This window comes from Pteropus alecto, unplaced genomic scaffold (genome assembly GCF_000325575.1).
Source record: "Pteropus alecto unplaced genomic scaffold, ASM32557v1 scaffold433, whole genome shotgun sequence".
NCBI classification, from domain to species: Eukaryota; Metazoa; Chordata; class Mammalia; order Chiroptera; family Pteropodidae; genus Pteropus; species Pteropus alecto.
Window position 1 is genome coordinate 645,371 of NW_006433953.1, and position 13,961 is coordinate 659,331.

The following is a 13,961-nucleotide window of genomic DNA, read 5'->3' on the forward strand; positions in this document are numbered from 1 at the left end:
TTGAAAGTCTTTTTATGGATTATTCTGTCATACTTCTCTGCAATAAAAATATGTATGTAAATTAATTTTTTTCCAGTGGCCATGAAGCTATATATATATTAACTATAAGAAAATTCTCTTTATAATTATTAGTTCACAGCTGCCCCAAACAACACAAATATATTAAAATGGTGATACAAAGTTATTTTATATAAAGTAAATTTTATTGGAAATGCTTTTCCTATGACATGGGTAAGTTTTATTTTGTTTAGATTTTTCTAATTAGGTTATGTAGCCATCAGTGAATATTGTTTATTGCTGTAACAAGACAGGGTTTATCAGTTCTGTTCCTTTTTTGTTTGTTTGTTTGTTTTCATGCTGAGAAACCTTGTTCACATAAATAAGTGGATGGGAATAGAAAGAGTTTTGTTAAAATAGAAATTTTTTGAATTACTTGTGAATCATATGCCAAGGACCAGGGTGATCTATCATCAAAACCAATTTTTTTCATATGTCAATTGACAACTCGCTGAGTCTTCCAGCTTCTGTTGCAAGGAAGAATTGGGACTATCTAAACTAACAAAATGATTTGTAACTCAGTCATCACTGCCTCATGTTGAGTCTGCATGAGGGTGAAGTAAACTGAATGGAGTGGTTGTGAGAGGAGACTTTAGCCTCGATCATTAGTGATCACGAGCAATTCCTCAGGCAGATCAGTAGTAGGAAGGAGGTTCTGAGGAAGTTGAAGTTCTGAAAGCGATTCTCTTAAAACTCTCCATGCCTGCTCACCCTTTTGAAAGATTAAGGAGTAGGAGTAACCCAACCAAAGACTTCACATGTGGTTTTCTCTAAAAGGTTCCATGTGAGGCCTTTTTTTAGTGACTGCCTGCACAGGAATTGTTTATATTTTTAGTAGTTACTGGCATAGAAAATATACTGAAGCTTACTTTAAATATGGAAAAAGGGGAAGAAACTGTATGTTGTACTGTGTAGATCCTTACAATTTTTAGAACACATTTGTATGCATTATCTCATTTGATCTATACAACCCTGTGTAGTAGAGTAGATGGATAATTTCTGTAAAGCAGATATGAGGAATAGATCCAAAGAGTTTGTGTGTATGTCTTAACTCACAGAGTTATGGGTGGTGAATAGGTGCTGGAGTCTAGGTTTTCTGATTTCTTACTCAGTCTTCTTTCTCTAGCAAGATACTTTAACTCAGTAGTTTCTAACATTGTTTTTTTTAATCACTCACTATCAACCATAAACCCTTTCTTATTACTGTTTCTTCCTACAGACTCATGAAATCTTAATGATGTTATCAGTAGCTAATTAGACCTTGATAAATAACCAGAAGCAAAAAATTAATATTGGCTACTTCTTAGCCTTTGTAGTTTTATCAGAGTGAAGGAAAAATTTCCATTAGGAATTTTGTAATAAAAAGTAATGGTAACAGCCTCTATTTATTGTATTCTTATTTATGAACCAGACACAGTACTAGGCCCATCCATTAGTATCTATCTTCTTTGGAATACATATTCATAGCTTAAAGACCTCCATTATTCCTTTCAGAACCCCTACAGGAGCCAGTTGAGAAAACCTTCATTAGAAGCTGGGGCTGCTTCTTCAGGATACCTTGAATTTGTGTGGAAGAAACTCTGTTTCTATAGTCACAACTTTTGAAGCATTTATGGGGCTGGGATCTTAGAGCTTTCTTTTTGAATGTAGGGAGAGCACAGATCCTGGAGAAGGTAGAGCCTAACCCCTCTTGTGCTCCTTAGGATGGAGTCCACAGAGAAGTGTGAAGCCATCATCACCCACTTTAATGGAAAATATATTAAGACACCCCCTGGAATACCAGGTGAGACATCTGAGAATCGGGCTTAGAGGTCCACAGGCTGTTACTTCCAGTGAAGATTCTGGAGGGGTTTGGCATGAGTGTGAGTGGGCTAAGTGAGGAGAGACTCAGCTGCCTGTCTGCTTTCTCTCTTGGCAGCCCCATCTGATCCATTGCTTTGCAAATTTGCTGATGGTGGTCCAAAGAAACGACAGAACCAAGGAAAATTTGTGCAAAATGGACCAGCCTGGCCAAGGAATGGAGACATGGTGAGAGGACCTCTGAGGAGACAGGAGTACCAAGGATATTAAAATGGAATGGAAATTACCATGGCCCGATTTCTGTGAGCTGAGGTAGCAAGCTTGAGAGCTACCGTTTGTAACTGAGAGATGTTGGCTATTTAACATGATCTTTAGTGTGGGTCTTGAGTGGGATCTTGCAGTGTGCACAAGCAGAAAAACTCTCGAACAGCTTGTCCAGACTTCAGTTCAATCAGCTGAACCAAATACATCCCTAGCCTTGACATTTTCAGCTTGCTTCTATTCTCACCCAAGGTCTCACAATATGAATACCGTGTTCTTTCTTTATAGGGTAGTATGGCCTTGACCTATGACCCCATCACAGCTCTTCAGAATGGGTAAGGGTGTTTTATATAATCAGGTCACCTGAAAATGACAATAGCCTGTGTCTAGGCACTCGGATGTTTCATTTTGATTTTTAAATAGCGCTTAGTGGGAAGTAGCTGTGTCTACCAATGGGAGCCCTTACTTTGTGGTTTCCTGTGACTCCTTACAGATGAGGTTCCTTCCTACAGGTTTTACCCAGCTCCTTATAACATCACCCCCAACAGGATGCTTGCTCAGTCTACACTCTCCCCATACCTTCCATCTCCTGTGTCTTCGTATCAGGTATGTTCATGCCCCAGAAAGGGTGTGGTGGTTTTCCCTGTCATTGTATTTTAGGTGAAGGAATATAAAGCTGGAAACTACTTGCTGTATTTTTGTTTTTCTTTTATAGATATTACACACAAATGATTTTACATAAAAGCATTACATATGGAGAGAGACTGTTGTAGAGGCAGCATCCTTAGTCTCTGTCCATCATGCCACAAATAAATCCATGTTAATTTCCTACAGTTTTCCGTATTTTTCTTTATATGCATATATGCATATGTGTAGGGTTTTGGAAGTCATTGTTTATTTTATAAAAATTTGACCGTATTAAATATATTTTTCATATTTTTCTCACTTAACAGTACCTTAAATCAGTGATTCTTTTTTTACATTGTAGTCTATTAAAATTTTATTACTTATTAAAACCTTATTGCATCATTTTAAAATAATAAATACACAATTTTATGAAGTTTTTTTTTAATTTTTTTTTTTAATTTTTTATGGTGACATTTGGTTAATGAAATCCAATAAGTTTCAGCTGTACACTTTAACAGTAAGGAATACATATATATATTTACACTGTGTGTTCACCTCCCATAGTTAGATTTCTTTCTGTCCCCCCCTATTTGACCCCCTTTACCCCGTCTACCTCCCCGCTCCTCTCCTACCCCCTACCCTCTGGTAACCACTAGTCTATAGTCCATGTCCATGAGTCTCTGTTTGTTTGTCCTGTTCCTTTGTTGCTTTTAGGTTTATATCTCACATATAAGTGATATGTGATTTTCAAATTTTTCTGTCGGGCTTAGTTTGCTTAACATGATTATTTCGAGGTCCATCCACGTTGTCACAAATGGCAGTATTTCATCTCTTCTTATGGCTGAGTAACATTCCATTGTATATATGTATATGTACCACAGCTTCTTTAGCCAAACATCTATCATAGGACACTTCGGTTGCTTCCAGGTCCTGGCCACTGTGAATAAAGTTGATATGAACATCGGTGTGCAAATATCTTTTCGGATATGGGTTTTCAAGTCTTTGGGGTAAATACCCAGTAGAGGGATTGCTGGATCATATAATAGATCAATTCTTAATTTTTTGAGGAACCTCCACACTGTTTTCCATAGTGGCTGTACCAATTTGCAGTCCCACTGGCAGTGTATGAGAGTTCCTTTTCCTCGCTGGATCACATGGTAGATCAATTCTTAATTTTTTGAGGAACTTCCATACTGTTTTCCATAGTGGCTGTACCAATTTGCAGCCCCACCAGCAGTGTATGAGGATTCCTTTTTCTCTGCATCCTCTCCAACATTTGTTATCACTTGTCCTGTTGATTATAGTTATTCTAACAGGTGTGAGATGGTATCTCATTGTTTAAGACAGTGATTCTTAAAGTATAGTCCCTGGGCCAACAATATCAGCAACACCTTGGAACTTTTAGAAACAAATTCTTAGACTCCACTCCAGATCTACTGAATTAGAAACTCTGGCGATGGGTTTCAGCAATCTGAATTTTAACAAGCCTTCCAGGTGATTCTGATGCAGATAAATGTTGAGATCCTCTGTTCTAATTATTTCTTTTTTTTAATAATTGCATTATATTTCGTGCTGCAGATACACCAGAATTCTTCAGCTATACCCCAGTGAAGGGCATTCTCTTGGATTTCAGTGTTTTTCTGGTACAAATAATGCTCCAGCAAACATCCTTGTGCTCTGTCCTTATACATGAGTGCTTTTATTTCTGGGGGCTGGAGTCTGAAGAGTGGGATTGCTAGGTTGAATAATTTATGGACTTTCAGTTTTATAGATGTTGCCAGATTACTTTTCACAAAGGCGGTGCCAATTCACATTTCCGTTAGCAATATATGAGTACCCATTTCTCTCCAGCCATAGGTGACATTGCTCTTTTAAAATTTTCCCTATCTTAATGATTGTAAAGTGCATTCTGATTTTAATTTGTACTTCCTTGACTGCAGCTTAAGTTTAAGCATTTTTTTTTTAATGTTTGTCATATATCGATTTGCTGCTTCTGATTGTTTTTCATATACTTAGCTCATTTTTCTGTTTGGTTATTTGTTCTTTTCCCATCAACTTATAAAAACGATTTGTTTTTACACAATGACTTTTCCCTTCAATTTTGACTTATATGTATAGAGTTTCTGCTCTTGAATAATCCTTATATTTATGAAATAAACTACTTATTTATTATGATGCATTTCTAGCTTTTCATTGTTAACTTTTTTTCATTTTAAAACAGATACAATTCACATACCATAAAATTCACCCTCTTTAAGTATACAAGTCAGTAGTTTTTAGTATAGTTACAAAGTTATACAATTATCACCATAATCTAATTCCAGAACATTTTTATCACCTCAGAAAGAAACTCTGTACCCATTAGCAGTCATTCCTCATTCTTCCTTACCCCTAGTCTCTGCAACCGCTAATACACTTTCTACGTCTATAGATTTGCCTTTTCTAGACATTTCATATAAATGGAAGCATACAATATATATCTTGTGTCTGGTTTCTTTCATTTAGCATGTTTTTAAGGTTCATCCATGTTACAATATGTTTCAGTACCTCATGTCTTTTTATGACTGAATCATATTCCATTGTATGGATATACCATACATTTTGTTATTTATCAGTTAGTTGATGGCCATTTTTGTTTTGTTTCTAACGTTTGGCTCTTATAAATAATGCTACCATTTGTGTACAATTTTTATGTGGACATGTTTTCATTTCTTTTGGTGTAGAATTGCTGGTTTATACAATTAACTTTAATTTTTTGAAGAAGTGCCAGACTTTTCCAAAGCTGTTGAACCATTTTACGTTGCCATCTGCAGTGTATAACACTTATTATTTTGTCCTTTTAATTATGGCCGTCCTAGTGGGTGTGAAGTGGTATTTCATTGTGTATTTGATTTGCATTTCCCTAATGACTAAGGATTTTTTGAGCATCTTTCATGTGCTTATTGGCCATTTGTATGTCTTCTTAGAGAAATATCTATTCAAATCCTTTGCCTATTTTTAAATTGGGTTATTTATTGAGGTGTAAGAGTTACTAATATTTTTTAAACAGTTTATTCTTAACGTTTCTGTTTTCTGAGGGGGCACTCCAACTTTTGCGGGGTTTTGCTGAACATGATCAGATCACTGGATGAAACAATAGTTTCTGGGCAATTAACATTTTTGTTTATTTTTACTTGCATTAGAGAGTAACTCAGACATCTCTACAAGTACCCAACTCGTCTTGGATGCACCACCAGTCATACCTCATGCAGCCTTCAGTGAGTGTTCAGAAGTGGTCAAAAGCCAAATGGGCAATTTGATGTAAAGAAAAACAATGGGATTTGATAACAGGAGATGTGGGTATGAGTTCTTGCTCAGGCCCTTATGTAACCTAGGGATATGACCTTAAATTCTGTGAGCTTGTTATTCTTAGACAGGGATCCCTCTAGACTGATGGGCAGACGACCCATTCCTGTTGCATAACTGGGTTGCTGCTCACATATCATTTCCCAAGATTTTAAAATGTCTGTCTTCAATGGTCCTGGTAGCCATGAATCACTGCTTCAGGCAGCCTCACAGGATGCTGCCAACTAACCTTGTCCTTTGTTGCTGCCTCTAGGGTTCAGTTCTGACACCAGGGATGGATCACCGCATTTCTCTCCAGCCTGCCTCCATGATGGGACCTCTTACCCAGCAATTGGGCCACCTCTCCCTTAGCACTACTGGCACGGTAAAGCAGCATATTTCTGATTATAAACTCCTACCGAGCAAGGAATACCTATGTAATACTGTTCAGTATAAATAGTTATGAATGATGATGAGAATCACTTTAGTATCATTGAGGGTGGACTCAGAATAGGAGATAAACAAAAAAGATAATAATCCATGAGCCAGGAATACAGCCATTCTACTCCCAAGCCCACTTCTTTTAACTGATTTCTACTCATAAAACGAAACAAATAGTGTTTCTGTCTTCATACTAATTTACCTAGGAGTTCATTCATGTTTCTTAGAAATTCTTATCAAAATAGTAACAAGAAGAATGGATGACGTCCATTAGATTTCGGTAGGTCTGCTACATTCTGATTCGCACAGTGGGGCTTAAAGGCAGAGAATGCAGTGCATTGAGGAAAAGCAGAAGACAAGAAAGAGGAGAAAAAAGTCATGTAGGTGGAAGACTCTCTAAGCCAGCGGTCCTCAACCTTTTTGGCACCAGGGCCGGTGCTCCTATGAGACTCTAATGCCTGATGCTCCGAGGTGGAGCTGAGATGGTGATGCTAGTGCTGGGGAGTCACTGCAAATACAGAAGCAGCTTCACTTGCCCGCTGCTCACCTCCTGCTGTGTGCCCCGGTTCCTAACAGGCCGGGGACTGGTGCTGGTATTGATCCGTGGCCCGGGGGTTTGGGACTCCTGCTCTAAGCTAGTGTACTTTAGAACCACCTGAAGTGCTTTTAAAAAGCCCAATTAAATCAGACAATTAAATTAGGATCTCTGGGGATGGACCATCCGTATTTTTCTAAAGTTCCCAGGTGTTTTAAATGTAGTCAAGAATCATTGCTCTAAGCCTATTGATGTTTTTCATTCTAGTATATGCCAACAGCTACAGCTGTGCAAGGAGCTTACATCTCCCAGTACACCCCTGTGCCTTCTTCGAATGTTTCAGTTGAGGTAAGAGCTCTATAATCTCTTTAGATTGAGAGAAATCCAAATGGAAAATGAACAGAGGCAGATTTCCCCCGATCAAGATCTTGCTCTCACAATGATGCCGATTCTGTGTTCACAAAGAGCTAGTAGGTATGTGAAAAATGTAGGAAGGAAAGACTTAGTGTCCTTGAATGAGGCCCTTCCTGACATTTGGCCAGGTAGCGGTTAATACCAGGATGCTGGCTTGTATTGACTAGTGTTTCTTGGGGAGAGGGTAGGCTGCTGTAAATGTTGGGGAAGTAATGCTGTGTATGTACCTACGTGTGTGCTGTGCATGTGCATACTCACTCAGGTGTATGAGAGTAGGTAGGTTGGGAGGGCATCAACTCTGTGTGGGTTTTAGCTAATTGCTGTAGTGGGAAGTGAGGTAAGAATGTACAAAGTGACTTTCCTATCTTGGCTGTGGTACAGGAGAGCAGCGGCCAACAAAATCAAGTGACGGTGGATGCTCCCTCAGACCATGGGGTTTATTCTTTCCAGTTCAACAAGTAACAGTGGTAAGAACCACATGCTGAGGGGCAGGGTATGTTGAGCAGCCTGAAGTCAGACAAGGTCTCTCATGTTTGTCATTCCCCCTCCCTACCCTCTCTGGTTTATTCCTCCTTTAGGATTTCCCTCCCCATCTTTGTTGAATACAAATGAATTCTTGGAGACGCTGATGCTCCTAGACTCCAGAGGGCTAACCAGGAATACAGACCACCTGTGGGCCCTGCTAAGAACTAACACTTGGCCATCGTTTTCACAGGCCTCGGCCTGGAAAAGAAATTTCTGCTCTCCTGCCCTCTTCTACTCCTCCATTCCTGATGGAGCCAGAGGGAACCGTCACTTTTTGTATGCTAGAGTCAAGGTCAAAAAACCTTTTTTTTTTTTCTTTCTTTTGCAAGGGAAGTTTTATGTTTTGTTTTTAGCTGCAATATATCCTTTCCCTTAACCAAAGACACACAGTGCCTAGAGATTCTTCTCATCTTTATGAAAAACGTTTCTTTATGTGTTGGACTTATGAGGGGAGGCTTTTAAAATTTTTTATTATTTCTTCTTGTAAGAAAAAGGTGTGGTGCTAGAACACTGAAGGAGTCCCACTGTGGGCCCTTCTTTACTGAGTTTAGTTACAGACTTTTTTGATATATGTGTAAGAAAATATGCAGACTTTTAAAATTTTGTTTTATAAAGCTCTTAGCTCATACATCCTGTCTCTTCACAAATTTTATGCCTTCTCTCATCCACATTGTTCTTTTCCTCTTTTCCGTACAGCAGAGCCTGCCTATTTAGACCTTTTTACAATTTTTAATTTTGTGAATTTCTCTTTTGAATGAAATTTTGTATGGAATTTTGGGGGGCCTGGGCAAGGAACAAGGTAGAATACTAAGCAAGCAATGGAAGTGGCTTTTCTTCTCTCTGTTCTGCCACATCCTGGGAGAAAAGACTAGACTTTGCCTTCAGGAAGCAGAGATATGACCTAGGCTCATTTAAGAGACAATCCCACAGCCCTTAGAAGTCATCCTCGAGCCAAATTTGGATGAAGACTAGGTTTTCCCTGGCAAGTTCCAGAAGGGTGGACTTACTGACAGAATTCTAATTCTTCTCACTGCGGAAGCCAACACCCTCTGAGGAAGTGTCTTCTCCAGTTACAGCTTTTCAGGAATACCTGCTTTCCTGCTTTCTGAAGGATCTTCATTTCGGCTCTGGGTCTCAGGGCCCCTGTCTTGCCCATTGCACATTGCTGTGCTCAGAGGCTTTGTACTTGTGACATTGCTGAGTCTACTTAGGCTCCTTCCCCACTGTGGAAGATCAGTTGCTTCACCTCTAGACCAGTGGTTCTGAAGGAGGTGATTTCGTTCCCTAGAAGCCATTTAGCAATCTCGGGAGACAGTTTTGATTGTCATGCCTGGGGAGGGAGGCTGCTGTGCTACTGGCATCTAGTGGCTAGAGACCAAGGATGCTGCTAAACATCCTGCAGCACACAGGACAGACCCAACACGCCCAACAAAGAATTATCTGTTTCAAAATGTCAGTAGTGCCAAAGTTGAGAAGACTTGATGGAGATAGTGTTGTCCCTGCCTCCTGTACCAGAGGATTTGGTAAATTCCTACTCCAACCCTGGACACACAGTGCCTTTTGACACTCATGCAACTATTGAAGTGACCCTTGAAAGGCTTGTGCTGTTGTGCACATGCCATATGCACACACACAGATTGAGGTGGGGGCTGTTCTGTGCATGTGCTGTGCCTAGTGGGAAAGGACAAAGCTCTCTATAACTGTCCAGAGTAACCCGTCCTGCTTTGATGTGTTTGGGCCTCTTTTCCAGGGAACCAGGACATCAAAAGTAATTTTCTTTTTTGTAGAAAGACAGCAGAGAGTTAGGATAGAAAAGGGCAATAAATCCTATTGTGTTATTAACAAGGTCAGGAGTCCTTTTAAAAAGTCTGTTATTTTCTCCTCAACTCCATCTCCTTCTGCGAGACCACACACTATGCACATGGAGAGAGGAGAAAGCCTTTGCCCATCTTCTAGGAAATAAGATCCTGCACCTGTCTTCTCCCAGTTGCTCCCTTATGTACTGAAAGGAGAATTCTGCTCCCCTTCAAGATCAGGTGCCTTTCTACCAGTCATACTGAAAGCCATATGACAGAGAATGGAGAAACCGGTGTTCATTAGGCTGGCTGTCAGAGAGGAAGGAGATGTTACTGGGAAAAGAAGCTGTAGTACTAGCTTCTGTGTTGTACATAGAGCTTGGGCCCAACTTTACTTCCCCTCCCACCCATCCCAGAATTGAGAGTCCAAATGCTCCCTATGCTTAGACTGTCCTTTGGTACATCCTTGGGGTAAGTGAGTTGGGGGCGGGGGAGAGCAATGGGTAGCATATAAAGTATAGAGGACAAAATTGCCACTACTAATTTTCTCATGGTTGCTTCCAACCCCAGGAAAGGCTCATCCAGTTTGAAACAGCCTCAAGCCCAATAATCTTCTAGAAAGGTTTGGCTGGGTAGGTACCTGAGTCTCCAGCCCTTAGTCAAGAAAAGTACACTGTAGATTTCTTGTCAGTGGGTAAGGAAGGAGGAATGAGGAAGAAACAAAGAAAACAAATCTAGAATCCCGTTCATTTGATAGTAGCTTGGAGGAGCCTTACTAAGTGAGGCTTAGTGCTATGGGGACCTTTCACGCATGGAAACTGTTGTTGATAATACTGCTGCTCCTCCTTCACCTCCCAGAACTCCTGATTCTTCTCTGTATTTTAAAAAATGTTCAAACGTCTGTGATTGTTTTGCTTTAAATTCTGAAATTAACTTTTGTGTATTTTCTTCATGTGAATCTACTTAATGGATTCTATTAATGTTTCTGGCTTGGGCAGGTATCTTTGGGCATGGGAAGTGATGGGGAGCCTGAAGTTATTTTTGTAGTGGTTAATGGCACTGTGGAATTTCTTTTGGATGTTTTTGGGTTACATTCATGCTATTTTTCCCCCCTAGTTCTTAGTTCATTTCTAACAGATCTGACATGAGTGAGTGACTGGGTAAGGAAGGAGGAATGAGGGACATATTTTCTCTCATGAAATAGTTCAATGGTGGCAGTGGTGGCAGGGGAATCGTAATTCCCTTCAAGCTCACAGCCTAAGGCTGGGCTCTTTAAACACTTATCTCTAGTGTTTTCTAAATTGTCTATATGGAGCCCAGATTATACTTTTCCTGTACTTCACATAATCATCCCTACTCATTACAGATGCTCATAACATTGAAACATTTTAGTACTTTTTTGTTTTCAGCCAAATAGAACATAACTGAGTCCCTTCTACATATAGTCCTTAACTAGGCTCAGAGCCTGCTCGCCTCATCTCATGGCACTGTTATCACTGTTCCTCATGCTGAGATGATGCACAGACCCTAGGCTGATTAGACTTTTTGGAGGGTGAGGGCAGAGGTTAGGGAAGATGTGGGAACATTGGTGGAGAGGTTATTTTTTAACCAAAGAATTCGAAAGGCTGTCCAGTCTTGGCCTGGTAGCTCCAAAGTGATAATAGCCCTTGTCAGTAAGATAGGGGTGGTAGGAAGACATTACTTTCACTGAGGAGAAAAACTAAATCTTACTGCTCTACTGACTGTGACTGTCCCTCAGTTGGGCCATCTCAGCCCAGTTTCGTTCTACTTCCTTTCCTAATTTACTGAGCTGTGAGCTCATTCATTCCCTTGGTGTCTGCAGTGCTCACTCCCTTCTGCTTTTGTCAGCCCTTTGGGGGCCTACATGTGGGTTGATACCTTGCAGAAAGAGGCCTTGCTGGAATGGAACGTTGCAGGGATCACAGAGACCTCTAGTTTTCCAGGGGAAAAAAAAATCATTGCTGCTCTTGTGCATGTGCTCCACCTTCTGGGAGAACAGCAGCATTGCATTTATGAGGGGCTACTTTGACCTTAACCAAGGGCAGGCAGTAAACTTGGATGGGAGATGAGACGACCTGCTTTGCTAGACTAGCTTCAGAGAAACGAGTGGGTGTCATGAAAGCCAATCCATAAGGAGTCTTAAATCACGTTTCTTGTCACACTGCTTCTTCCGGATTCCCTCTTAAACTAACTACTCCCATTTCTGTGCTTACCTGCAATTTCGGTCCTACCAGGCTTTAGCAGATCCCTTATTTACTCAGGTTTCACCTCGTCTTTTTGTAGGAGGATGGAGCCTGTGAGCTCTATCACCCTTCTGGTCTTTGCTGCACTTCTCTAGGTGTAGTCCCCACATGACTCAGTAATGAGAAAGCCAGGTGTCTTAAGTTCAAACTTTCTCTCTGATATATCTACTTGTTTTGAATAAACATTCTCCAAGCATATCCCAAAACTTCCTTGTCCTTGTTACAGATCTACCTCACAATTTCACAATTCAACAAGGGCACAAGTACCTGGTTTACATCTTTCCTTTACTCTGTCCTTCCCTTTTTGAGGGTTAGAAAGCCGGGGAGCTAGAAAATGTTTCATGATCAAGTGCAAAAACTCTTGGTTGGTTGTTTCTAGAATGTCTTTGGGATTTTTAGCTCATTAATCACCCTGGAATAGTGTGAACTCTTCGGTTAAGTCTTGCTGTGGTAGGCCAGAGGGATAGACTGTGTAATGACGGCCTAGGATAAAACTAATCTTAGGAGCCACTCCCAGGGACACCAGAGTTGGAGCAGAGCTCAAAACTTGAGGATGAGTTGGCTAATGGCTGCCACATACCTGAGAAGGAAAGCAAGCACAAAAGGACATTTGTGATTTTTATAGGGCTAGAAAAACAGATGTTTCTTTTTCACCTTATTAGTTAGTTCAGAGGGTTTACCAAAACAAAACTTACAGCTTGGAGGGTGGTTAAGATTTCCTGGCCTGAGCAAATAAAGTCCTCACTCTATTACTGGTTTCCCTATCCCCTAACACATACTTTTTAGGTAGTGAGTGTTCTCTCATGCACTTATCACCTTTGACAGGGAAATAGTTTTATACTCACATTTTGTACACTTTTCCTTTATCCAGAATCTTCTCGTTTTATCATGTCTATGCCAATGCCACCCTTCTAGCTTATTTCTTTTCTGACCTTTGGTATTCTCATGTTCCTTCCCTACAATTTGGTAGAGCTTCATTTTTGTCTTATTTCAACTTGTTTTGAAATAAAACACAAATGTCTACCTCCTGGTGTCTTATCCATGGGTAGAAGCTGGGAATTTGGTAATGGGCCTATATTTGCTACTATGGAAACATAGGTGGCAGCTTATGAAACCAAAGCCCTATTTCCACAAGGCGAGAACTATGCACACTGAATCCCACTTTCTCCAGCACTCTGGCCACAGGCACCAAGACCCTGTTCCATCCACATGAGCAGAAATTCTGCTCTGGACGCCTCTTGCACAGGAAAGGCCAAGCTGGGAGGTTTAAGGATAAACCTTGGAAAATTAAGGGCATATTGCTCTCTCACCTGCTATCTCACACCAAACGAGTCATACCCTAACCCCTAGTTCTCCCCTTAGGCAAGTGTGAAAACCTATGTTGAAAGGAAGATAAATACACAGAGTCTTTTGAATCTCTATCAAATGTGGTTTTATTCAACTGACAAGCACTTTTCTACAGCTGCACTTGTGGAACATCACATGGCAAAAACAGGAGTTTGTTTCTCTAGACTTTTTTTTTTCCTTTTTTAAACCTTATTAAAAATGAGATTGGTCCTAAAAATATAGAAAGAAATAAATTTAAATTCACAAAAAACTGTACATTATCAAAAAGTCACTAAAACACCACATTTGGTTATATAAAAAGTCGAGTCCCTTTTGCTGTAAAAGGAACATGGAAACTTGGTGTTGATGGTGTGGTTTCTTCCTGTTACCAGACTGATGGGGGAGGGGAAACAAAGGGGCAGGGGGTGGGTTTTATTTTTTAACCTGCCTTCCCTACCAAATACTCTTATTGTCAAGAAGAGATAATCCACCTACCTCAAGGGGCAGTGAAGAGGAGGAAAGAAAAGTGAGAAATGGCCCCTTTGATCATGCCCTACCCTACCCCCCCTTCAGCCCCCACTTCTTCCCACT

The 13,961-nt window shown here is 40.3% G+C and overlaps 1 protein-coding gene across 3 annotated transcripts in view; it reads left to right on the plus strand.

Moving 5' to 3' along the window:
• RBMS2 (RNA binding motif single stranded interacting protein 2) overlaps positions 1–13,729 on the plus strand; it is a 47,489-nt gene extending 33,760 nt beyond the window's left edge. For 2 of the 3 annotated variants that reach the window (XM_025044677.1, XM_006908915.3), the window contains 9 exons: positions 1,761–1,840; positions 1,976–2,085; positions 2,407–2,453; positions 2,631–2,724; positions 5,928–6,002; positions 6,344–6,454; positions 7,313–7,393; positions 7,841–7,926; positions 8,038–13,067. In XM_025044677.1, coding sequence (XP_024900445.1) covers positions 1,761–1,840; positions 1,976–2,085; positions 2,407–2,453; positions 2,631–2,724; positions 5,928–6,002; positions 6,344–6,454; positions 7,313–7,393; positions 7,841–7,921 — 679 coding nt within the window. In that variant the 3' untranslated portion in view covers positions 7,922–7,926; positions 8,038–13,067. Of the gene's footprint in view, positions 1–1,760; positions 1,841–1,975; positions 2,086–2,406; positions 2,454–2,630; positions 2,725–5,927; positions 6,003–6,343; positions 6,455–7,312; positions 7,394–7,840; positions 7,927–8,037; positions 13,068–13,406 lie in introns of those variants that run through there. The other variant, XM_015587010.2, reaches the window with a different exon arrangement.
• Positions 13,730–13,961: the final 232 nt, after the last annotated feature.